The following is a 25,047-nucleotide window of genomic DNA, read 5'->3' as shown; positions in this document are numbered from 1 at the left end:
CAACCGGGAGAGAAGCACGTTGCCCAGCCCTTGCGAATGCTGAGAGGAAAAGAAACCCCGTGTGTTGGCCAGCAAGCGCATGCGCTGAATAAACACCTGTGGCAATTAAGTATTTTCAATTCGGAATATTCACTATTGTATATTCACACATCACTGAGATGCAACCTATCAGTTTGATGTGGATTTTTCTGTTCGTTAATAATAATTCCTATTTCCTGTCCATTCAATTGTGAACATGTAATTACTTGAACAAAGCGTAATTCAATTTTTTACAGTGTAGGCATTTTCCAAACTATCGGTATCGGCATTTATAATGGCCGATAAATGAATATTTTAAAAATAAAATAAAAACGGACGAAACACCCTTCAACCATGTCATGAGTGTTGGCATTGTACAGTTTGTCCACCAGAGGGCACTCTACACCGTCCCTGCTGGCAACACTAACGCGCCACACATTCTGCAACCTGCTGATCCAGCCAGAGTCGGGCAGAGAGAACCAGTTATCCGCGAGTGAGATCATCAGTGAAGTGTATTCATGGTGATTTGGTCACGAGACATACATTGCTTGAAATAACAATTAAAAGAACATCCCCATCAGTTCTCTTAACTCAAATAAGCATGACAAAATTCGTGAAAACAATGTCCAGTTTTGCTGCTGTTAAATAAGCCGAGAGTGAAGAGGAATTAGCTAGTAATTACGTTACGTTGTTACAGTGTAGTTGACTGTCTGTCCTTTTAACTTTTGACAATGTGACTGAAGATGTATTTCTTTAATAGCGTGACAGTTATAGCAGTGAGACTTATCATCTCTCCCCGGCCTGTTATTTTGAAAGTGTATGTTTTACAATTTGCAGTATGACGTTTTCCATTGCTAAATTAGGGCTCATCATAGACTAGCTAACCACAAAGCTAGCTAATGCCATGAATATCAGTGGAAGACCGCTAACGTTAACATTAATGAGCTTGGAAACCACAACAAACTTGTTCTGCCTAAATAAAGTAATGATTTATAACTAGTATATCTGTAGTTACAGTCCCTGCATTGTAAAAATGTAAGTTAGACGTGCGAGGAGTGAACATTTAGACATAGAGAAAAAGTATCAAACGTAGCTTGTGCAAAACGTAGCTTGTGCATAAAAGTTAGCTTTTCTTTTACACGTGTGTGAAATCCAATGACGCCAAGTGTGCGTTTCAGACTGTCGTTCAGCCGCAGCATTAACGGAGTTACTGGATTTAGATCAGTAAATAGTAGGTTTTAGAAGGCAGGCAGCAACTGATGATTGAAAATGGTTTGATGTAGCTTGATGGAAATAATGTTAAAAGTGCAGGTAAAGGGATAAGCAAGCTAACATTGTAATTATAAGGTAGCTTATTAGTCCCTAGGCAATAGGGACTATTACACACGCACACTCAAACATTTAAGAGTGACTTTTTTTATCTTGTTTAATGATAATACAAATGATGATGATAGTAATAATGTCATCATTATTTTTTGTAATTATTAAGTCTTAGTTCAAAGTTATATTTATGAAGCTTACTAAGTCTTTTAATACTGGTAACTTTGATTTGGTTGTTGTTGTTATTATGTTCTTGTTCAAAAGACTAAGTTTCATATCTCAAGTTTCTACTTTTATACATTTTATTTATCAGAACTTTAATATATTTCGATGTTCCTCTGTTCCACTGTGACAATATTATTTAAAAATAAACAAGTTTGTTTTTGAAATGCATTATCATATTATTTTAGTCAATACTCATAAATAACTACAAATAACTAATGTTAGGAAAATCTGTTAATGTTTTGTTGCGCGTTTCTGAAAAAAATATATATATCGGCCGATATATCGGAATATCGGATTTTTAAATCAACAAATATTTGTATCGGTATCGGTCGGGCTCTAGTAAGAAGCCTCGTTTTAGGCAGTATTCAACGAACCTGTCTCTGTAGCTAGGTGGTATTTTACTCAGCAATCTGTCCACATGGGATCCGCATTGCAGTTCATATCCGTTCTGTCCTTCTAGAGTGCGGAGCATACCCACAAGTGAGTGCACAGAGAGGGCAAATGCGTCAAATGCTTCTGCATCTCCGAATTTCAAAGTTGGGAAATTCAGGATTGCAGCCAATTCACCTTGGACGAGCTGTCGGGGCTGCCCATACTTCTCTTGGAGGGCCTGTAAGGCTGTGGTATAGGGCCGGGGGTCGTACATGAAGGCCTTGGCGAGCTGCAGAGCACTTGGAAGTTTTAATCGTCCCAGCAGCACTTGGTATTTATACTGTTCACTCAGGTGGCTATGTGGGTTGAGCAGGTTGTCAGGGCCCATCTTGAGAAGGGCAAAGTCACTTTCTCTGCCACTTTCGAAACATGGCAGTGATGGCTTGGGTACACCATAGGAGGAGGCTATCAGCAGTTCCATCCCTGGAGGTAACACTGGTTGCTGATAGAGACTTACTGCATGTTGGGTTGATGCAGGACTCATGAATGTGCCATTTATATATAATGGCGGGTTCTGTGTGACAGACTGGAGGAGGAGAGGGCCCAGGAATTGAAGAGCTAAAGGTGCTAATCGTGGGAGCTGAGGCCATTCCGTACACAGGTGGAAGTGGAGCCCTCGCTGTGGGGGCTGTGATGGCAGGATATGTTACTGGGATATTAGGTGTTCTTGTAGACCACAGAAGTGGAGGTGGCACTTGGGTGATGGGCACGGACACCGGAGACACGACTGCAGGTGACGAGGAGATTTGCCCTTGAGCTGGGTTTAACACTGCTGGAGGACGAGCAACCTGGGGTGCTACATACTGTGCAGCAGACACTGTGACTTGCTGGTGCATCGACACAGGGGGTAGGCTGGACATCAGGGCTGGTGTTGGCGTAGAGTCAGACGGACTCGGATCTGACGTCACTGGTTGATGTGGTGGAGGTGCTTGAATAGAGGGTAGAGTATGTGTTGAGCCTGTAGTCTGCTCGCAGTGGTCAGCTACTAGAGAGGGAGGAGCCAGTGTGCTGCCGATGGTCTGTGCTCTAGGCAGAGAGTAGCCTGGATCTATGATTGGCTGGGAAGGTGAAGGCTGCTCTCTGATGAGGGAGGTGACCATTCTCGCGGCTTGAAGCTCATGCTCTAGTTTTTGTAGCTGACGCCACTGGTTTAGTTGTCTGGTTAGGGCTTCTCTGGCTTTATGGGCTTCCTCTTGCACACGCTGAGCTTCTTGGGCCCGTGCATCCAGTCTTTCACATTCCTGGTCCATACGGTGGTCCTCCTCCTGCTGCCGTCGTAATTCCTCGAGTTGCATGCAATTTTTTCTTGTAAAATTGCTGACTGGAGATCAGTGAGGGCTGGTGTTGGCAAATGTGCTGGTGAGCCTCCTGATCGCCTAGATTTATCTGATTCACATCTTGACCCGAAATTTGAAGGTGGGGACTGTTGAATCAGTGAAGGTGAAAGTTGAAGTTGCGGGATCTGTTTGTTGGCGAATCCAACTTCATAATCTGCTAGGTGTCGTGGGGGTTGTCTCCCTTGCACCGAGGGACTGTTCAGATTCAAGGTCATGGAGGGCTTCAGTGTGATCTGGTTCCATATCTTCAGGGTTACTCAGACATCCGGCTCGAAGGACCATGTGACGGAGTTTGGGACTCCAGGATAAAAGTTTGACTGAGTGGCAAGATATGGATTGCGATTTCCGGTCAGAGAATTCACGGACACAGATCCACTGTTTATCTTCTTTAATCTTCACAGTTTCGTAACTTGAGTTGACAACAATGTTTTGTATGTGTCCATTTGATATGTTTAGTATATGTATGTAATTGTGTGTGTGTGTGGTTTCTGAAATGAAATAAGGAATAAACGTGGATTACTAACACAGCCATTGATGTTGTGCATGAGATTCCTGATTACCATTACAGTTAGAATGAATTGCCACTAGATGGCGCCAGTGTATAAGGAATGACCAGACTGCTAGTACACTCGTGAACACAAGGTATTAAGTGATTAACTTGCCATTGCTACGTTAAGCATATTAATGCAACACAGTTAATGTCAATGTTAACAGACATTACTAGGATACTTCACACATGGAAAATGATGATTAATTAGATGAAGTGGTAAGCTAACATGTTAGTTAACTAGACTAGCTAGACTAGCCACAAGAACACAGGATATGGCTTTACTAATATTGTATGCAAACATACAAAATACAACAAGTTAACAAGCTAACGGGTTCACATTCCGGTGACCTAATGATAAAGTAAAGTAGGTAACTTACATTCTGCATTTACGCACACAGGAAATAGGTACATTGTTATTCACGGTTTTCGAGAGACAACTGCAACGACTGTAAAATGAGGGAAAGTAAAATGGAGGAGGGGGAGTTGATACTTGATGATGTCATCACTTCGTCTCTCCTATCACAGGCTTTCTCACACTACTTATGGGTATTATTGATTGATAATATTTTAGTCTACAAGCTAAGGAAATGTCATGTGGAATGTCATGTGGAAAATCACTTCTCAGTATCTATTTTCTGTACTCAGTCTACCCAACCCAGGCACGTTCAATGAAGTAAAAACATTTGAGCAAACTGAAACATTTAAAGTGTAACCTTGCAGCGTTTCGCAGATCTGGCTGAATCTTTCAATGCATTTTTTTGTACCTTAAAACGATGTTTCCAAAATTGTTTCAGTGGTTCATCAACTCTTAACAGGGTGAACGGCACTTCTGCATTCGCTTCGCAGCCCTTTATCGAACCGCACTATGTAAGTTTGCCAGATCGGGTATCGGATCTGTAGTTCGATGGAATGAAACATAAGAAACTACCAATTTGACTTGCATGATGTCGCAATACATCGTACTTTCATAAAATCATGCAACATATTCTACCTTGTCTGTGGACATCGTTATTTGCAAAGCCGCTGCTGGATAAACAAATAGCGTGCGTGCGACAGAAGAAAAGTTCTTTGGTGTTGCTTTAAGGTTTATCATAGGTGCCATTGAGTTCAATACGATTAGGAGTGGTGGTGGTGGTAGGCTAGGGGTGACTTTCATTTTTGTAAGGGTTAAGTAAAGCTTGCTGTTCCTGTATAATGTACAGTATTTCGTTGAAATGGTTGCAGCATAATGAGAATGAGGTGATTAACAAACAAAGTTACGGTAGGCTATAATAGGCATCACATCTTGGACCGCTATGAAGACTCCAGTGCTGAAGCGTTAGCTGATGCTAATTGGTTTATTAGACTGTTGATAAACAACAGTGATAACAGATGAATGGCAACAGATAACAGAACAGGGTGTGTCTCAAGGTATCAGGTAACTAAAGCTCCTTAAGGCCTGGTCATGGTTGCATGGTGTGATGTTTTACAATGTTTTAATGATTGTGCAATACGTGATTGTAGCCTACATATGCACTATTATTTACATAACTGCCAATGGTTTTTAATCATGTGAAAATATATGACTTGTGTAAGCTCATTACACTGTAAGAAAAAATAGGAAAGGTTTTCTCTTCTTCGGATTGATACAGCAAGTGGTTTATTCCAGTGCAAAATGGCAGAAAGGTTAACAAAGTTTACAAAGGTTCAACCTATGCCTGCCCTCGGCATATTCTCTGGAGTTCTCTCTCCTTCGTCCTATCTGGGTGAACTACTACGTCCTGTCTCAATGACCTACTAAAAGTTACCAACTCAAGTCATTATATGCTGGTCTCAATGCAAATTATTAAGCTGTGTGTGTGTGTGTGTGTATTGCAGAGAGTGTGCGGGGGGCCAGAGTGTTGGTGACGGGCGCCAGTATGGGCATTGGTGAGCAAATGGCGTACCACTACGCCCGCTTGGGTGCCCAGCTCATCATCACTGCCAGGAGAGAGAGTGCCTTACAGAAAGTCAGTGTGAACACACACACACACACACACACACACACACACACACACACATTCCTTGAGCCAGAGAGACAGGTTGGTACGATCAGAGGGGAATTAAGTCTCATATTGATTTTTGGCAAGGTATTGCACCCTTGAATTAGAAAATAAGTGATAGCATTGGTAGTAGCTTTGTGTTATCACCCTGTTTGTGTCTATTATGCATTTATGAGGGGATATGTTACAGGTGAGTAGGCCAAACATCTTAACTTATAGATATCCCCACAAAACTTCCGTAGATGATTATTTACATTATGTCTATACTTTTTGGTATTGTAAGTTTTCTGGAATATTATGTAGGCATATGTAAATTGGCTATTATCTAATGAAATATGCTAGCCTGGGAAAAACCTAGACGTACTTCCGGCAAATTCGAGATTCGCTCTGAAAGTCCGTCTGGCCAAGAACCATACATTTCCAATTTTCCTAGATCTAGGCACCAATCAGAACCCTTGAGGCGGGCTTTACACGATGACGATAGCGCACCCTGTTGAAGAAGCTGTGGTTTTTAAAAAATGACATCAACGATGGCTGCTGCCGCTTGTTTGAAGCTGCTATCACGTTGGTTTAAGACAGGGAGTTAGACGTTTCTGAACTGCTTCCTTATGTTGGAATAATGCAACATTGTGCAAACATGTAAGGGGTACCTATGTGCAACAGTGGTAGGCTACTGAAAACGGTTTGATATTCTGTTCATGTATAGGCCTACAGTAGCTGGACACGTAGCCGACAGAAAACACATAGGCTACTTTTGAATTGGTGTGCTATGCGAGCATAACTCGAATGCTACACTTCAGTGTTTGAAACAATTCCGGCATAATTGCTTTGAAACGTTTCAGTCTCTTGTCCCCCATTCCTGCTTTATATGTCCCGGTCAGCCAGAAAGGACAAATGAAACAAAATGCTCGTTTGAACGTGAACGGTTTTGTTCAGAGCTGAAAATGCATTTGTGTGTGACAGAGGACAGATGTAAATTTCTAGTGACAAAATATTAGCTTTCAGTGTGGCACAATGTCTTTGTAAATTAGCCTACGTTTAATTAAAAAGTGGTTAATTCTTCCTGCTTCTTTCGTTGCTCTGATTGGTTTTTGGCCTCTCCTATTGCGTCCGAGGCATTTTGATCGGCGTCTGTTTGGGAACGCCCTTTGGAAATAGGCTGTGAACGAACCTTCCCCAGACCCACTCTCAGTTACGACTGATAAGGGTCTGGTTTCAACCGGGCTAGAAATATGCAATAATTTGCCTACATTTCAAGTACAGAAATCCTAACATTAGCCCATTCACCAGTAAGACATTCCTCCATAGACATACAATGGACATAAACCAGCTGATAAAACACAAAAAGCTACCCTAAATGCAATGCTGTCACATATTTTCTAATTCTAGGGTGGTACCTTGTCAAAATTCACTATTATTCCTCTTGAATGGTATAGATTAACCAAAATTAGGGGGTCTAGCTCAAGGACTACTTTATTCGACCACACATACTGATGGGCCTGGGGTCAATGGGGGGAATTCTCCCATGTGTGTAAGGGTGCGTATAAGTAAAAAAAAGCGGAAACAGAAATACACACATTTCACTCTGCGCGAATTCTCCCAAATGTATACAACTCTTGCGCGCATTCTGCCACTGACTTAAGCACCTTTCCAGCTACGCGCTCCGGAGGGCTGTATTAAGGTTGAGCGCCACTACAAGGTGAAACAGCATATTTCTCGATGCCGGTAGTTCTAAATACATGTAGGTTACACAGAATGTTACAAATTAACATTACAGTATCAAATTTGGTGCTTAACTTCATGTTTTCCCCATTACAGTGTCACAGTGGCATACTCCCCGACATTACCTTATCCATGAGGCTACATTGTTAAACAGTAAAAAACCTGTTACAATCACCAACTTTGGATATTGAAGCTTAGCTTACCAACTGTGCATCTTCAGTTTGACGTGAAGTCATAATCCCATAGCCTACTTCGTTCGAATCTGTCCATTTCTTTTCAATTTCACCGAAGTCATCCATACATTTGCACAGACGTCTGCACTATTGTCGAGCAGCGTTTATATTCGCCTGTCTCTTGATTCAATGGTAAAAGAGGCTGGTATTGTTATACTGTATTCGAAACTGCAGGTGTCAGTCTACAGCATGGTTAGCATAGATAAATTGATATTATGAGAATCAGCTGCCATTGAAACTTTCTTTCAACAGTGAGATTTTACTTTCTTTCAAAAGTGAGTTTTTTTTATGGATCTACATGCCTCAACCACGTCCTGATTCTTTATAAGCAAACCTCAAAGCAAAAGTGAAATTTCTTGAAGTAAATTTTTTGTTAGTATGGAGCCCCTAAGGGGACATGAGCAAAATAAAATCTAAAGTTTAGTTTCATGTGCTCACGTGAAAGTTTCATGTGCACACGTGAAACTTTCATGTGCGCATGCAAAAGTTTCATGTGCGCCCATGAATGTAAAGTAAAAGTTTCATGTCAAAGGGTTTTGCGTGTGCACACAGAACTTTCATGTGCTCACATGAAACTTCCACATGCGCACATGAAAGTTTCACGTGCGCACTGAAAGTTTTGCGGGAGCACATGAAAGTTTAGCGTGAGCACATGAAACTAAACTTTAGATTTTTTTTGCTCATGTCCCCTTAGGGGCTCCGTAAGTTAGGCTATGTGTTGACACACAATTTTACAGTAGGCCTTCGCTATTCAGTTCACCATGCTTACGTTTTCAAAATCAAAGACTGGTTTGTGTTCTTTCTGGATTTAAATGGCATTCAGAAGGTCAATGAGAAAGTCCACATTCCACGGTGCAGGTGCCCCACCCAGTCTGGGGCCTAGAATGCATTTCTGAGGAACTGAGAAAGTGTGCGTGCTCTAGTGAGGTCACTAACGTGAGCAGACAGTGGAATATGCTACGTTGAACCTGGCGTGATCAAAGAATTCTAATAGTGGCTCATTTTTCAAAATCGGGCGTAAAGGTCTAAGGTTACGTACATTAACATACATCCGAAATTCCAAAACACATTTTTGATAGTTTCAGCGACCACTAGGTCAAAGGGCACCACATTATATGTGTGGCCTTACAATGGAGTCCCAAGTCCCTGTACCAAGTTTTGTTTTGAGAAATGAAAGTGTTGCTTAGATATGAGCTAAGTTCCTGTAACTCTAGCGCCCCCCCTAGTGGTCAAATGTCACCAAATTTACTGTGTCGCCATGGGATGGGTTCCCAAGTCCATGTACCAAATTTGGTTTCTATACGTGAAAGTGTTGCTGAGTTATGAGCCTACTTCCTGTGATTATAACGCCTCCTAGTGGTCAAAATACACCAAATGTATCGTGCGTCCTCAGGATGGGGTTCCGAGTCTATGTACCAAGTTTGGTTTCGATACGTGAAAGCGTTCCTGAGATATGACCTACTTCCTGTTTTGCGGCTACGGATTTCGTTTGGCTGTGACGGGCAAACACTTTCAAAAATCAAAAATCCTTCTGGTAACTTTTGTGAGGCGTGGTCTGAAGATCACTTATGTCAAGTTTCGTGAAGATCAGACAAAATTTGTGACCTGTGAAAGCCAATTTCATTTGGCTGTGATGGGTGAATGCTTTTAGCCTGGAAACCAGACTCTCTGACTTCGCAGAGAGACTGGCCTAGATCCATAGGCGTACGTTTATTTCCGGGTGAGAGGGCACAGTTTGAGGTTTAAAATCATTGGAGTTCCTTTGAACCACTTTGAACCAATCATAACAACCGGCGTTTCGTCATGTTTCTCTGCATCACGCCCATAACAAGCAAGCATGCATCTTATCAGCAAACAATCACACGTTTCATCTGCGTAACTCTCGCCAAAATGCATCATATAGTGTTTTGTGAATGTACCCAAGTCAAACTTTTATATAAATGCATAAGAACTTCCAAAGCGCAACTTTTAAGCTTGTATGCGTTGTCGTTTTCGGGTGAAATGACCTTTCGAATGGGAATCCTATAGGGCCACTACTTTTTTGTACAATCGCGTCACTATTTTTCAAACACTACAAAGGCTCGACACAACATGAAACTTTGATCGAAGTATCATCAGTGTCTCTACACATGAACTCGAGCATTGAGAACATCGTTGGTGTACACAGAGTTTACTAAAAGAAACAACTCACTTGTTTTTTCTGCTCGCTGTTCAAGTGACAAAATCTATGACTAAAGTTTAGCTGACGATATAACATCCTACTCCACTGTGACTTTGTTCGTGACACTCCTGTTAATAGGCTAAACTAGAAAGAGAGCTAAAATAACTCACACCAACCTTATTTGCGCCTTTTATTCACATTTGCTCAAAGATTTCATAAGTATAAGCCCGTTGATGTATTCCAATCGGTCTACTTCGGGGGCAGGGACGTAGTAATTGAAACACCGTGCCTGGGTAACGTAATCGCTCTCAGGGACGCCCTCTGTTCGCTGGTTGGTTTGACTGCCCAACCTCCAAAGTAAACGAGCGCGAATCGACCTATTCCAGACAGAGTACTGTAGGGAAAAGAAATCGAGCGGAAGTACGTAGGCAGGCCGAGGCCAGGCTAGAATGCTTTTGAAAATCAAAAATCCTTCTGATAAGTTTTGCCAGGCTACAGAGGAATTGACCAATGGCAGCAGTTAATGTTTCACTATGGTTTATTTACCAAATATGAAACATGACAGAGGCATTAAAATGCTGCTTGTTTATCAGGATACTGTTTCACTGATTTATTTTAAAAATATGAGTTATGACAGAAGTTGGGTGTGAATGTTCAGTCTTTCCCACAGAATGGGTCTAATTGAGTGCCTGTCACTTTAAGGCGTTTGTTAGGAACCCTTGCAATTTTAACACAGTTAAAAGGCTGCTGATATGTGTGGATCATGCAGTCCATAATGTTTTCTGCATAGTTCAATTAAAGGTTCATACTTCTCCTTGAGACAAACAGTTCTGAGTCTTGGAAAGTTTTTCCATTTACATCGGGATTTTGCAAAAATGTAGTGTCAGAGTCAGTAAAATTAATAGAGCATGCACGAGTAACCTAGTCGAATGAAATGAAAGTGATTGAATTATTTTTAAATTATTTAAATAGTACAACATAGAACATTATTGTGTGACGGCTTGTTTTGATTTTGTGGCGGCCTGCCACATATTAGCCAATGTATGGGAAACACTGATGTTATATATTCCATCCCCTAATACTGTTTTACTGGTTTCTAGTTACTGGTTTTATCTATATGGGTCTGCTCTATAAGCACCTTATGTCTGTTTGGAATTGTTTTGAGAGCCTATTGATGTATCTCAGAATAAAGGAATGTCCACCACATCCAGTGTTTTGTGTGTGTGTGTCAATATATTTCATTAAATGTAGCTGGATACTCATGAACGCATCTATAATAGCCACAATTATAAATTGCTCATTATAAATTACATAACAATGCACCTTACTAGCATTAATACTTGTGTGAAGCTCACATTTCTTTACCATAATACAGTACAGGGGCCTTCAACCTTTTTCAGCTCAAGGGACCCTTGGCTGAGGCCGTAAGGCCAAAGCCAAAATGTTACCAGCTTTTGTGAACATGAAACGGAATTCACAAATCCATTCAATGATTTGGATTAGCTTCAAAATGTAATGTCTTCACCCAAACTACACTTTACAGCCAAAGTTAATGAATATTGGCCCTGTAGCTTTTCATGTTGTTGTATCATACAATGGACAGACAAACCACAATGTAGAGTTGCCTATGTAATCTAATCTAATCTCATTGACGCATAACGTGGCATGGCGTTATTTATTACCACACGTAAATCATGGCAATAAGAATAGCAGCGTTCAATATGCTGTGGGCAGTGTAACTCAATTTGAGGGGGCGTCATATCAATGTCATTGCTTATTATTAAAAAGCAGAGGTGCAGAGTCAACAAAACAAAACAAAACAAAAATAAAAGAAATACATTAGGCAGGCAAGTGCCAGTTATTGCTGTCTTTGAAAAGTTCTTTGTTTGGATGAAAGTAGCGCACCAATCTATGTTTTTCTTAAAGTTGTTTCGTGCGCAGGTTCACCGTTGGTCATTACTTATGGTTAAATAGCCGATCACTTATATTGGTTTAGCCAAATATATGTCAGTCATTTCCATTACAAATAGGCCTAATACAATTTTAGATATTTAATCATTTTTAATCATTTAGTCATTTTGACTACTGGACTAGCCTTCCTGCTTTCTGCAAAACACAATTGAAGGAATTGCAACAGTCCATGAAGATGCTTGCTAGCTTCGGATACAGGCATAATCTATTCTAGCCACGGGTAACGTGAAACGATGAGCTGCATAGTTTCCTAATGCATGGTGGAGTGCTACAGCATGACGGTCAATCTTGTAACAAATTTTATGACAAAGAGGCCTAATTGGAGATATTTGCGTGATGCATGCACTTGTTATCACTGGTAACAACGCTTATTATAGCCTATTATTAAACGCCTATTCAAATGGTCAAAACAATGCTCCGTGTGGGGGGACATCCTTCTCCCAAGTCCAATGCCCACTAAGAGATAGTTAACTGCTAATGACATTAACATGCATAGAAACATACTAAATAAATCATAACCTGATATCAATATTCACCGCTATACTGACAATCATACTGGGTATCAAATACATAGTGGAAACTAAAGAAAAAAGTTTGTTGTCAGACATAGCTTCCAGCAGGCAAAAAACAAAGTAAACGTATGCTAACATTCATTCCCTTACCTCGTTGGCAGGAACATTAAACTCTTCATTGAAGTACAACTGGTAAGCCTACTGTACGTAATTAACAGGTTTACGGCTAACTTACTTTGTTCATCAACACTAGTGGGGCTGTTAAGATCAACTATTTTGCTTTTTATGAAAGAAACATGAAACTTTCAGGGTTTGTTCTTGATGACCTAGGCTTTCATTTTAGATCTGGAGGCATTCTCAGTTTGACCTCTGAGGTCAGATAGAGGTCATTGACCTCTGTACTATGTTGTGACACTACAGGTGAATGGGGTAAAAAAATTAAATAATAGATATCACCATGAAACTTTCTCAGTTGATTACTCATGTTATGCTAAGAAAAATTTTTATTGAACATTTATATTAATGTTTAAATATGCAAATTAGGCCATGAGTTTCTATCACATTTAGATCCTAAGATACAACCATTTCTAATTTCGGGCCTAGAAATTTCATATCACAGAGGTACAGGTGAAGAAGTAGATGTCCATAAACCCCTCACTAATTCTTTTCCCATCTCATATGACAACAAAATGAAAAACATATTTTGAGCCTGGCTTTATCAGACAATCTGATTTTGTTTTTTAAAATGTATTCAAATTAGTGCATTTTAATGAGATAAGGCCTAATTTGCATATTTAAACATTAAAAAATATAAAACTTTCAATATTTTTTTTTCTTAGCTTGACATGAGTAATCAACTGATAAAGTGTCATGGTGATATCTATTATTTAAATGTTTTACCCCATTCACCTGTAGTGTCACAACATATTACAGAGGTCAAACTGAGAATGTCTCCAGATCTTAAATTAAAGCTTAGGTCATCAAGAACAAACCCTGAAAGTTTCATGCTTCTTTCATGAAAAGCAAAATCGTCCCTATTTTAAGAGCTTAACAGCCCCGCTACACCTTCACACTTAATTAACGAGGTGGTGGATCAGCCTGGCGCGCTGTGGGTGTGACAGAAGCGGGAATGGGAGAATACCGTATGCGTAACACAGAGGTGCATAACTGAACTGTGTAGGCTTACTTGCGATTTACGTGCAAATGGGAGAATTCCCCCCAATGTGCAGTGTGTACTTTCAAGACAAGAGTCTGCTAAATGAAGGACGGCTAAATATTGATGAGTCTAAAACTGACTGATTACTTAGCATTACATCCAAACACTGTAGGTATTTTTATGAATTATGAATTTGAGAGTGTGATGTGCTGTTTATCGGATTGATTGCTGCAGTATGTTGCTGTGGTGGTGTTTACCTGAACGAATGCTGTTTATGTTGATGTTAATGTTGTTGTTGTGGTGTTTACCTGAATTAATGCTGAAGTATGTGACTGTTGTTGTTGTGGTGGTGGCAGAAGTGGAAAAGTCTAGCTTCAGAAAGTAAAAGGCCACTTTGGCAAAGTATCGTAACAATCACTTTTTATTACACGTGTACTAATGATCAGTAGGTACAAAAAATACATAATGTCTGGACAACCTAAATATGTGATATTACATACTGTTACATAGGTTGTTAGACTTCATTATGTAGGCCTAGAGGAATAAGGACACCTTAAAATAAAATGTTACCCGAATGCCGTAGTATGCTAATGTTGTTGTGGTGGTGGTCGGTGAAGGAGGTGTTTACCTCAACGAATGCTGTAGTGTAGTATGTTAATGTAGTTGTTGTTGTTTTGGTGATGGTGGTGATGTTTACCTGAATGAATGAACTTTTGTTCAGAAATTCTAAAACAACGATGTTTTTTAACACTTCAAAATAACATTTGCTAAATGAACCTTACATTTTTCAGTAGCCATAGGTGTGTAGATTTGAACAAAATCTGGTTTGGTTCGAGCATTTACTGACGAGCATTTACAGCCTGAAATATCCGATTTTGTTGACCACGCTCGGAGTTATAGTGCTGGCCTGATGGGTCGCCTAATTACGCCGTTTCAACGGCACATGAACGGTTAGACCGAGAATTCTCGTCATGAAATTAAAAATCCACTGGAGCGCCAAGCGGATGTGTACACGCAGCCTTACAACACTGTTTACAGCTCTTCGAGTCACGGTAAAATGTCATTTTTGGTACATAGCTAATTTAGATACACCTGGTGTGGGTGCTTGCGTTTCTTTAGGAATCAGCCATCTTGGTTTGTATAGAAATGGATATTAAGTGACACATACACAAGACGGCGGAAATACGGGACTGACGGTAATAGGGGGAGTTCAGATAGTTTGTTGTTGTTGTTGTTGTTGTTGACCTGAATGAATGCTGTAGTATGTTAATGTTGTGGTGGTGTTTACTCTCTGTGTCTGTTTACTACCTGTCAGGTGGTGGAGCGCTGTGTGGAGCTTGGGGCCCCGAAGGCGCTGTACGTGGTGGGAGACATGTCGGACCCCGCAGACCCCGAGAGAGTCCTCAGACAGGCCGTGGACCTGCTGGGTAGTAGCATGCACACACACACACACACACACACACACAGACACACACACACACACACACACACACACACAGAGGACTGATATCCATAACACACACACACACACAGGACTGATATCTGCGACACACACTTAAAGGGTGTTAGGATGATTCTAAGGGTCCAGCACTGACAGGGGGCCTCTAAAGAGCCCCCCAATAATACTATATATTATCGGGGGGCCCAGAATTATTTTCTGTCATAGGGCCCAAATTATCTAGCAGCTCCCCTGGCAAGATGCCGGCACAAATGCACCTCCACACCGTCATAGATTTTGGGTTTCAAACTGAGCTGGATAGGTTGGATACTTGGATAGGCCCTCTCCTCTTTAGCCCATATCAGTCCATGATTTCCAAAAATAATTGCACATTTTGATTGGTCTAACCACAGGACCTTTTTCCATGTTACATCAGTTTATTTTAAACAATGTCAGGCCCAGATAAGACGGTGGTTTCTGTGTCATGTCAAATACAGTTTTGGCTGTTGCATGGTAAAGTTTACACTAGCATTTATGAATTGAGTGTCAAACTATGCTCATAGACAATGGTTATCAGAGGTTTTCCTGAGCCCATATAATGATTTACTTTACAGAAACAGGTCTGGTTTTAATGCAGTGTCATCTGAGGTCCAAAAGACCACAGCCATCCAATATTGTTTTTCAACTCTATCCCTAGTTTGCAAAGATTTCTCTGGATTCTCTGAATATTTTAATGATATTATGTACTGTAGATGATGAACTCCCCAAATACTTCAAAATTTCACGTTAAGAAGCATTGAAATGACATTGTTTCATCATTTGTCCACACAGGTTTACACAAAGTGATGAATACCGCCACATCTTTACTTCTAAGAGACTCTGCCTTTTTGGGATGCTCTTTTTCATACCCAATCATGTTGCCAGTTACCCTAATTAGTTGTGAAACATTCCTTCTTTTGTTTTCTTTATCATTACACAACTTTTTCAGCATTTTGTCACCCCAGTCCCAACTTTTTTTGAAACGTGTTGCTGGTATCAAATTCAAAATTAAGTTAACATAATATTTTCCATGAAATAGTAAAATTTGTCATTTTGAACATTTGATATGTTGTCTGTGTCCTTTTGGCAACTACATATGAGTTTACAAGATTTGCAGACGTCCCAACTTTTTCTGATTTGGGGTCGTAGTTAGGTGAGCTTTTGACCTGCGATGACCATTGCCCTTTCTGCAGGAGGCCTAGACTACCTGGTGCTGAACCACATTGGGAACAGCCCCTATGGGCTGTGGGACAGGGATGTGGAGTACATCAGGACGCTCATGCAGGTATAGCGCACACCTATGCATCAGGACACTCATGCAGGTATAGCGCACACCTATGCATCAGGACACTCATGCAGGTATAGGAAATAACACACACTTTTGATAGCCCCAGTGATGGTGAATGTAAACTCCCATGCCATAAACAACCGCAACTAGTGGATAGAACTTTTGACACACGGAAAGAACACGCACATTTGATAGCCCCAGCCAGTAATGGTGAACTTGAACGTGATGATGAACGGGAAACAACTGTACCAAAACATGGACATATCAATGCACAATCAAAATGCATAAAAAATGAATAAATCATCAGAGCCAGCCGCTCCATAATAAAAAACATGTCTTATCATCATGCAGTTAAAGGGATATTCCACCATTTGGGGAAATACACTCGTTTTCCACCTCCCCTTGAGTTAACAATTGAGTTTTACCTTTCCCCAATTCATCCAGCCGTTCTCTGAGTCTGACAGTAGCACTTTTAGCTCCAGCTCATTGAATCAGATTAGACCGTTAGCATCTATCCTATAAGCTAACGGTCTAATCTGAATCTAATCTGAATCCATTGTCTGAATCCAAGTTCATTAGGACCTCTTTCCCTGTCGCCATCAACATTAGAGCCTCCAAATTATCCTTGAGTATCAGTATCAGTGCTAGTGCTAGCTGCACTTGATTTTAAAAACAAATCAGTCAGTTTGCCGCATTTTTCACCGTCAGCCAAAAGTGCTTTCTTAGATTTCTCTCCCTTTTTCTCCGCTCCCCCCTTGTGTCGCATGATGCCTCCATTCATTTGTTTTGTTGCTAATCTCAGTCAACAGTATAGCTTCCAATTTCCAACTTCTAATTTCCAACTTCCAACAACCACACAGACGCAGACAGGTTCTACTCAATTCTCTCTTGAAATTCCCAGAAGGCATTGCTTCATTTAAACTTTTGCAAACAAATAATCAAATAAAAAATGAAAGTGGATTTGTTTTATTTCAAACCATGCAAGTTTTTGAACATCTGAATGAGACATTTTCGCTATGAAACAATGCAGACTGATGTAAAAGTTTGTGACTGTAGACAGTAGAGGGTAACCATGACTGTAATATAAAGACTTGTGTGGTATAAATACTGATCAGATTCCTTATCTCATACGTGTGAAGGATTTAGAGAAGTTTGATTTAGAGAAGATTGGCTAACACTTGGCTATCATACATTATTGATGCTTGGAAGGGGGCTGAGAGAAATTATCTTGGGCCTGTTGATTACACTTAAGGAGTCATATGGTCAATCATACCACACTCTGATTGGCCGGACGGCCTAAACAGCCCACGAGGGACCGTGGGCCTTCTGGCATCCGCCCAAATTCCAGATTACCAGTCCGTCACTTATCCAGGTATAGTGCACACCTGTATTCAGGACACTTATTCAGGTATAGTGCACACACCTGTATTGAGGACACTTATCCAGGTATAATGCACACCTGTATGTTGTATCTGTATGTTGATGGTGCAACTCTCGTCTGCAGATAAACTATGTGAGCTACGTGCAGATGGCTGCCACTGCTCTACCTACACTGGAGCAGAGTGGAGGGGCTGTTGTGGTGGTGTCCTCTCTCCTGGGTGAGTGGGGGGGGGGGGGGGGGGGCTTGTAGTGGTGGTGTCCTCTCTCCTGGGTGAGTGGGGAGGTTGTAGTGGTGGTGTCCTCTCTCCTGGGTAAGTGTGTGTCGGGGGGGGGGGGGGGGGTTGTAGTGGTGGTGTCCTCTCTCCTGGGTAAGTGTGTGTCGGGGGGGGGGGGGGGGTTGTAGTGGTGGTGTCCTCTCTCCTGGGTGAGTGGGGAGGTTGTAATGGTGGTGTCCTCTCTCCTGCGTGAGTGGGGGGGGGGGGAGGTTGTAGTGGTGGTGTCTTCTCTCCTCGGTGAGTGGAGGGGGGGTTGTAGTGGTGGTGTCCTCTCTCCTGGGTGAGTGGGGAGGTTGTAGTGGTGGTGTCCTCTCTCCTGCGTGAGTGGGGGGGGGGGAGGTTGTAGTGGTGGTGTCTTCTCTCCTGGGTGAGTGGAGGGGGGGTTGTAGTGGTGGTGTCCTCTCTCCTGGGTGAGTGGGGAGGTTGTAGTGGTGGTGTCTTCTCTCCTGGGTGAGTACCTGCACTGGAGCAGAATGTGGGGGCTGTTGTCGTGGTGTCGTCTTTACTGAGTGATTTATTCAAAATTCTTATGCAGCTTCTTAAAGGGGAAATCCAGTGTAAAATGGATTTTGAATATGCTTAGTATGATAACGAGCCTTTAAGCTTGAATATTTCAGCTTAACTTACTCCTCTAACACAGTAAAGTAAATAGAGTGTGGATTAACCAAGGCATTTGAGGAATCTTGGGCTTTTAGAAACACTGATTGACATCAATTTCGACCTCTTTCTAACCCCAGGTAAGATGACCACGCCATTCGCAGCAGCCTACGCCTCCACCAAGTTTGCCCTGAATGGCTTCTTCGGAACGTTGCAGCATGAGCTGGCCATGCAGGGCAGCAACGTGTCCATCACCATCAGTGTCCTGGGCCTCATCGACACGCCCACCGCCTTGGACAAGATAAGGTGAGAACAGAGACAGACCCATGGAACACCACCAATGGAATAACTTTCCTTTCCACCAACATAATAAACCACCAATGTAATAAAAATCTGCACAAAATCTACAGGTTTTAAACGTAATAAATAATCCCCCCCTCTCACATACTTATACCTTTACTTATTATGCATCACCTTTACCAGGAGCCAAGCAAAGCAACATGGACACCCCTTGTGTTCTTTTATTATTATTTCACTTAAATAAATGCCATTATGCAGTCTGTGGCAGCCCTAGAACCATATAGTTTTAAATTTAGTATATTTATAGGGACAGGTCCCAGACACTTTATGCAAAGTTGCTCTGGCATTGTGTTTTGTTTTATGCTCATGAGATGGTTTAGATGGTGACATTTTTTGACAACTATTCCCTTACAACTGATAAAACAGATATAATATGACTAAATCAGTGATTTATTACATTGGTTGGAAGTTAATGTAATATATTTTTTATCCTTCCCACCAATGTAATAACATCTTGCAAATGATTACATTGGTGGGAAATTGGGAAATTACGTTGGCAGCAGGCAACAGTTATTACGTTGGTGGGAAATTATTACGTTGGCAGGATTATTATGTTTAAAACCTGCAGATTGCAGATTGTGTTACAGACCCACAGCCCAGAGGCCCTGTAGTCCATATGGTTAAACAGACATGCAACATCAGCTTCTCTTCTATGATTCTGTGATTTTTAGACTTTTGATTCTGGCTTAAGAGTGTTCTTGTAATAGAACGGTTTTAAAGTCAGAATGCCATGAGTAGTTGAGGGCCAGATCAGTGTTTCAGGATAGTTTTTTTGTTTTTGGCAGCCGCTAATCCTGCGTATATGGTTCACCATCAATTAACACTAAGATAACATCAGCCGTTCTAACCGACATTCACAACCTCAGCCAATCTAATAATCCAGCAACAGGAACCCAGAACCGAGTTTTATCAGACCCAGGTCTGAGGCAAATTTGGGTTAGAGACGCCCAGGGTTGATTGCAGTGATCTGCATTCAGGAAGAATGCCAAAGCAGCACACAGAGCTGAAGCAGGAGCTGTCCAGAGATTAGCTGATTCTGGTGCACGTGTGTTATGGCACACCATAAATACCTCACTTGCAGCCAGCACGTCCACTGAGATCAAATTACCAACCCTTGTTGAACAGAAACACGACTATTTTTTTTTCCAAATCAGCTGACCAGCATCCATTTATCAGTGTAATGTTTTTGTTTATTTATTTATTTGTTTGTTTGTTTGTTTATTGTTTACCTCCAGGGGTTATACCAATGTCACTCCTTACCCGGCAAGTGACGCGGCGCTGCACATCATTAAGGCCGGAGCCACGCGTCAGAAGGAGTCTCATTTCCCATGGTTCCACTGGTTCACCTGCTTCTTCCGCGACTGGTTCCCCTACTTCAGGGACATCTGCATCCAGAGCTCCTTCACCATCCCCACCCACTGACACAGACCACATCTCAAAACGTTTCAAACACGGACCACATCTCAAAACTTTTCAAACACGGACCACATCTCAAAACGTTTCAAACACGGACAACATATCAAAACGTTTCAAACATGGACCACATCTCAGAACTTTCCCAGGACTTCTCAAACGACCCTTAAATTCAACTCAGCGACCTTTCAGATCCTATACACTGCCGTTCAAAAGTTTGGGGTCAGTTAGAAATGTCCATTCCACTCCATTATAGACAGTATACCAGCTGAGATCAGGGCAGCAGTTTTCAGATTACATTGTGCTTACACGTGCTTACATAATTTCAAAAGGGTTCTCCAATGTCTGCTCAGTTAGCCTTTTAAAATGATATCAGATTAGTAAACAGAATGTATCTGAAACATTGGATGAATGGTTGCTGATAATGGGCATCTATATACTTATGTAGATATTGCATTAAAGATCAGCCATTTCTTTCTACAACAGTCATTTACAACATTAATTATGAAAACAAGGACATTTATAAGTGACCCCAAACTTTTGAACAGTACTGTAAGTGTACATGTTTATGTAGGCTGCTTTACTGCAGAGGTGGACCATTTAACAGGCTAGGCTAGTTGCTTGACACACACACACACACACACACACACACACACACACACATACATACACACACACACACACAAACACATACACACACCTTTCAGTGTAGAAATCCACAGAATGAAACATTTAGCCATGGATGAGCAGAATTACTTTCAATATAACAACAACCATCATCCCTAGAAGGCTCTGAAGGGGGCGGTTCCTGAAATAAGAAGTGTTTTTACCGCTGTGAGTTAATGTGCAGCCATTGCACTGCGGCGGCAACAGGAACTCTTTTCCCTCAGTCTGCTCAACCTAGAGAGGTTAAGACGGGTCATCTCCATGGGAATCGATAAACACTCGGAAGGGCTGTCACGTTTTTCCTGGACCAACTGGAACGGGTCAAGTTCCAGAGTGTTTATCATTTGGTGTCATGCTATGTACACTCAGACCTCAAGATTTTGCTTTACACATTTTAAAACATTGTATATTAATTGTGTATTGTCAATAGGTGCTGTTTTAATAAAACCCAGTGTTTTACCGACATATAGGCCTAATTAAGTTGCAATTCCCGTTCTGTCCACAAGATGGTGGTCTGTGTATGACTGACAGACTTTAGGCCTGGTAGAGGGCTTCTTTTTAACCACATCACACAATGATGCATAAACAACCAACAAACAACATGGTAAACATTTACACACATACACAACAGGACATTCTGCCATTAATACACAAGGCCAAGGTGTATGTAGCCTACATACACAGTTCAGAGTTCAAAGTCACAACCACGTACCACACAATACACACACACCCGTCACTTCTGATAACAGACAACAGTGAGGACATAGGTCTTGTATATAGCACACACCCCACATCTCAGAGAGGACAGCACAGCCACTAGAAAGAGAGAGAGAGGAAGAGACAGAGATAAATGGAAAGAAAGGCACCTTTGATTGGAGCAACAGCGGGCGATCTTGGCTCGGAGAGTGCCAGAACCGGAATTTGTCCGGTGCGTTTTAGAGCGGTTGCCTACTCCGGTGTCACCACATACAGACTAAAACAGTCTGAATGTTGGTCCACTGATGCCCTGATAACTTTTCACATTTGGCTTGAGTCCAGAGAGTGAAGGGATAGTTCAAACCCAGACTAACAAGTCATCATCTGCTTGAACTATCTGTCTCTCTCACATAGGCCTACACACACACACTCTCTCACTCGCTCACATGCACTCTCTCTCTCTCTCACACACACGCACACACTCTCTCACTCACTCACATGCGCTCTCTCTCTCACACACACACACACTCTTTCACTCACTCACATGCGCTCTCTCTCTCTCACACACACAAACTTTTTTCCCCCTCATGAGTCACTCTGTAGGACTCTGTGGCTGCGCTCTCTTGAGATCTCTCTCCCCTCCCGCCCCTCCACACACACACATGTCCACACAGACCACCAGCACGCCAGCATGTGCTATGGCAATGGGCATGGGGACCAGGAAGTGTACCAGACATTCTGTAGCACAGCTGAAGAAGTTGAAGCTGCACACATATCTCTTTGCAATTTCCAAGAAATCAATGCATGAACATTTCACAAACAGCAAACTATTTTAGTTTGGGAACGTGTGCACATCCAAATTAAGGTGCAGGAGCTAAAAGTCAAAGATCCAACATAACAGAGAAGGTCCACACACTTGTTCTCTGTTCTCTTGCTCTCTGTTCTCTTGCTCTCTTGCTCTCTGTTCTCTTGCTCTCTGTTCTCTTGCTCTCTGTTCTCTTGCTCTCTTGCTCTCTGTTCTCTTGCTCTCTGTTCTCTTGCTCTCTCTTGCTCTGTTCTCTTGCTCTCTGTTCTCTTGCTCTCTGTTCTCTGTTATCTTGCTCTCTGTTATCTTGCTCTCTGTTCTCTGTTCTCTTGCTCTCTGTTCTCTTGCTCTCTGTTCTCTTTCTCTCTGTTCTCTTGCTCTCTGTTTTCTTGCTCTCTGTTCTGTTGCTCTCTGTTCTGTTGCTCTCTTGCTCTCTGTTCTCTTGCTCTCAAATAAATTAAAGTAAATGGAGAGCAATGTGCGGATCTTCTCTGTTATGTTACAAACAGCAAACTAGCCAGGTCTAATATAATGCAAGTGTAGAGAATACAAATTTAAATTAGCATATAAATGCATACTGTGTAAGCTACACCTCACTCGACCATAGCCTCCAGTGTTGTGGCAGGGAGAGTTTTAGCCTTGTTGCTATCATGCTATTGCATGTTCAACTGCTCATGTTCAACCCGAGCAGTGAAGATGTTTCACATATGGCAATATAACTGTACAGAATCAGGGCTTTTCATTTCCAAATCCCTAACCTTTCAATAAAGCAGGATCAGATTTGCTTTGTCGACTCACTGCTCTTTCAGGCTTATGGTGTGCCTACATCTGCCTGCGCATATACAAATAATCCCTCACACAGCCTGTCCTTTTCCAGAGAAAGCCCGCAGATGAGAAGTGTGTGATTGGAGAAGAATGAGAAAAGAATGAGCTCTCCTGCTGCTGTGGAGAGGGAGAGGCTGGAGAGCAGCACCAGTGACGTGGCTCCCCAAACATCCAGCAGGATCCATGTGCTGGCTATTAATCTGTCACTTCAATCATGCCGAGCTGATGGATGAGAGAGTTTTTTCACAGGCAACACCTTTGATGTCGTCTGAGTGTGGATGTGTTTTTATTTAGCTGTCTGCCTCTCTCTCTCTCTTTCTCTCTCTCTGTGTGTGTGTGTGTGTGAGACATAATGTCTCTCTTTATTTGTATATCTGTATCATCGTATATATGTGTGGTATTCAGGAGAACATTGTGTGTGTGTGTGTGTGTGTGGTGTTTAAGGAGTGGGTGTGTATGTGTTTTAATGGTTTAATCCTCAACACACACACACGTACACACACATACAATCTATCATACATCAACATGATATGCACACTCACACCAACTCCTATACTCCCTTCTAGTAGTTTGTTGAAAACTCTCTCTCTTCCACAAACTCTTCCACAAACCACAAACAGACTAAGTCTCACTCTCTCTCTCTCTCTCACACACACAGACAGCTCTAACAGGTGGGAAAGGTATTAGGGTTTACTAGTTGAGTGTGGCAGCTGTAAAAACAGACAGAATGGCTGTTTTACGTCCCTTGTGCAGACTGAGCATGCCTGCACACACTGAGAGCAGCCCAGGCACACACACAGGCTCATTCAGCAGCCTTTTAGAAGCCTACAGCCTTTATGAGGGCTTTCTCTCTCTGTTTTTCTCCTATCTCTCTCTCTGTGTGTGTGTGTGTGTGTGTGTGTGTGTGTGTGTGTGTGTAGAGTACCAGTGGAGGCTGAGAATGTAATTCGGAAAATGTTTAGGGGTAGATGTTGTCATTGGTCACTATCTTACTCCACCATTAACTGCAAACATGCAGGCCTATGTTTCTCACACAAACTATTTTACAGGAAATTGTTTGAAGCACTGTTTTTACCATGCAGTAGCCCATCTCAACATTATACATTCACAAACATTAAAATGAAGGCTGAATTAAGGGCAATTAGCAACATAAAAAAGTTAGGCTACATCAGAGCACGAAATCAAAATACAAAGAAAATCTGATTAGTCACAACATATCCCTTACAAAAAACTGCAAGAATTATTTGCAGTTCATGTGCAGGAAATGCAATAGGCATATCGAATGCCTGACAAAATAATTACACTACATAGTTGTTCTACACTTCCCTGTAGAAATTCAATATTTTCTGGACACGAAATTATTGTAGGCCATACTTCAGAACTCTGCAGTAGGCCTATAGCCTATAGGCTATTAGGCTTTTTTGTCCCATGACTGCAGTCATTTTTGTAGGGTATATGGATGTTTTCTTACTGGTAAACTAAACGAAGAAACTTTGAAGAGCATATCGCACCATTTTCGTATGTCAGTCTATAGACCCACACCGCTACATTCGCTCTGTATGATGGAAAACCTTACTATGGGAAATCGTCATTGCGTTTCGGCGCGT

General features: G+C 41.7%; 1 protein-coding gene across 2 annotated transcripts in view; it reads left to right on the top strand.

Moving 5' to 3' along the window:
- Positions 1-21,579, top strand: part of LOC143134168 (hydroxysteroid 11-beta-dehydrogenase 1-like protein) — a 40,692-nt gene extending 19,113 nt beyond the window's left edge. For both annotated transcript variants that reach the window (XM_076294329.1, XM_076294328.1), the window contains exons 2-7: positions 5,740-5,870; positions 14,974-15,085; positions 16,329-16,420; positions 17,928-18,021; positions 18,816-18,981; positions 20,271-21,579. In XM_076294329.1, the coding sequence (XP_076150444.1) occupies positions 5,781-5,870; positions 14,974-15,085; positions 16,329-16,420; positions 17,928-18,021; positions 18,816-18,981; positions 20,271-20,457 (741 nt within the window). In that variant the 5' untranslated portion in view covers positions 5,740-5,780 and the 3' untranslated portion in view covers positions 20,458-21,579. The remainder of the gene's footprint in view (positions 1-5,739; positions 5,871-14,973; positions 15,086-16,328; positions 16,421-17,927; positions 18,022-18,815; positions 18,982-20,270) is intronic.
- Positions 21,580-25,047: the final 3,468 nt, after the last annotated feature.

This window comes from Alosa pseudoharengus, unplaced genomic scaffold, assembly GCF_046254945.1.
Source record: "Alosa pseudoharengus isolate Yale_2024_CS ecotype anadromous, Long Island Sound unplaced genomic scaffold, YU_APseudo_1.1 YU_APseudo_1.1_scf_2, whole genome shotgun sequence".
Lineage (NCBI taxonomy): Eukaryota > Metazoa > Chordata > Actinopteri > Clupeiformes > Clupeidae > Alosa > Alosa pseudoharengus.
This window is presented reverse-complemented; position numbering and strand designations above follow the sequence as displayed.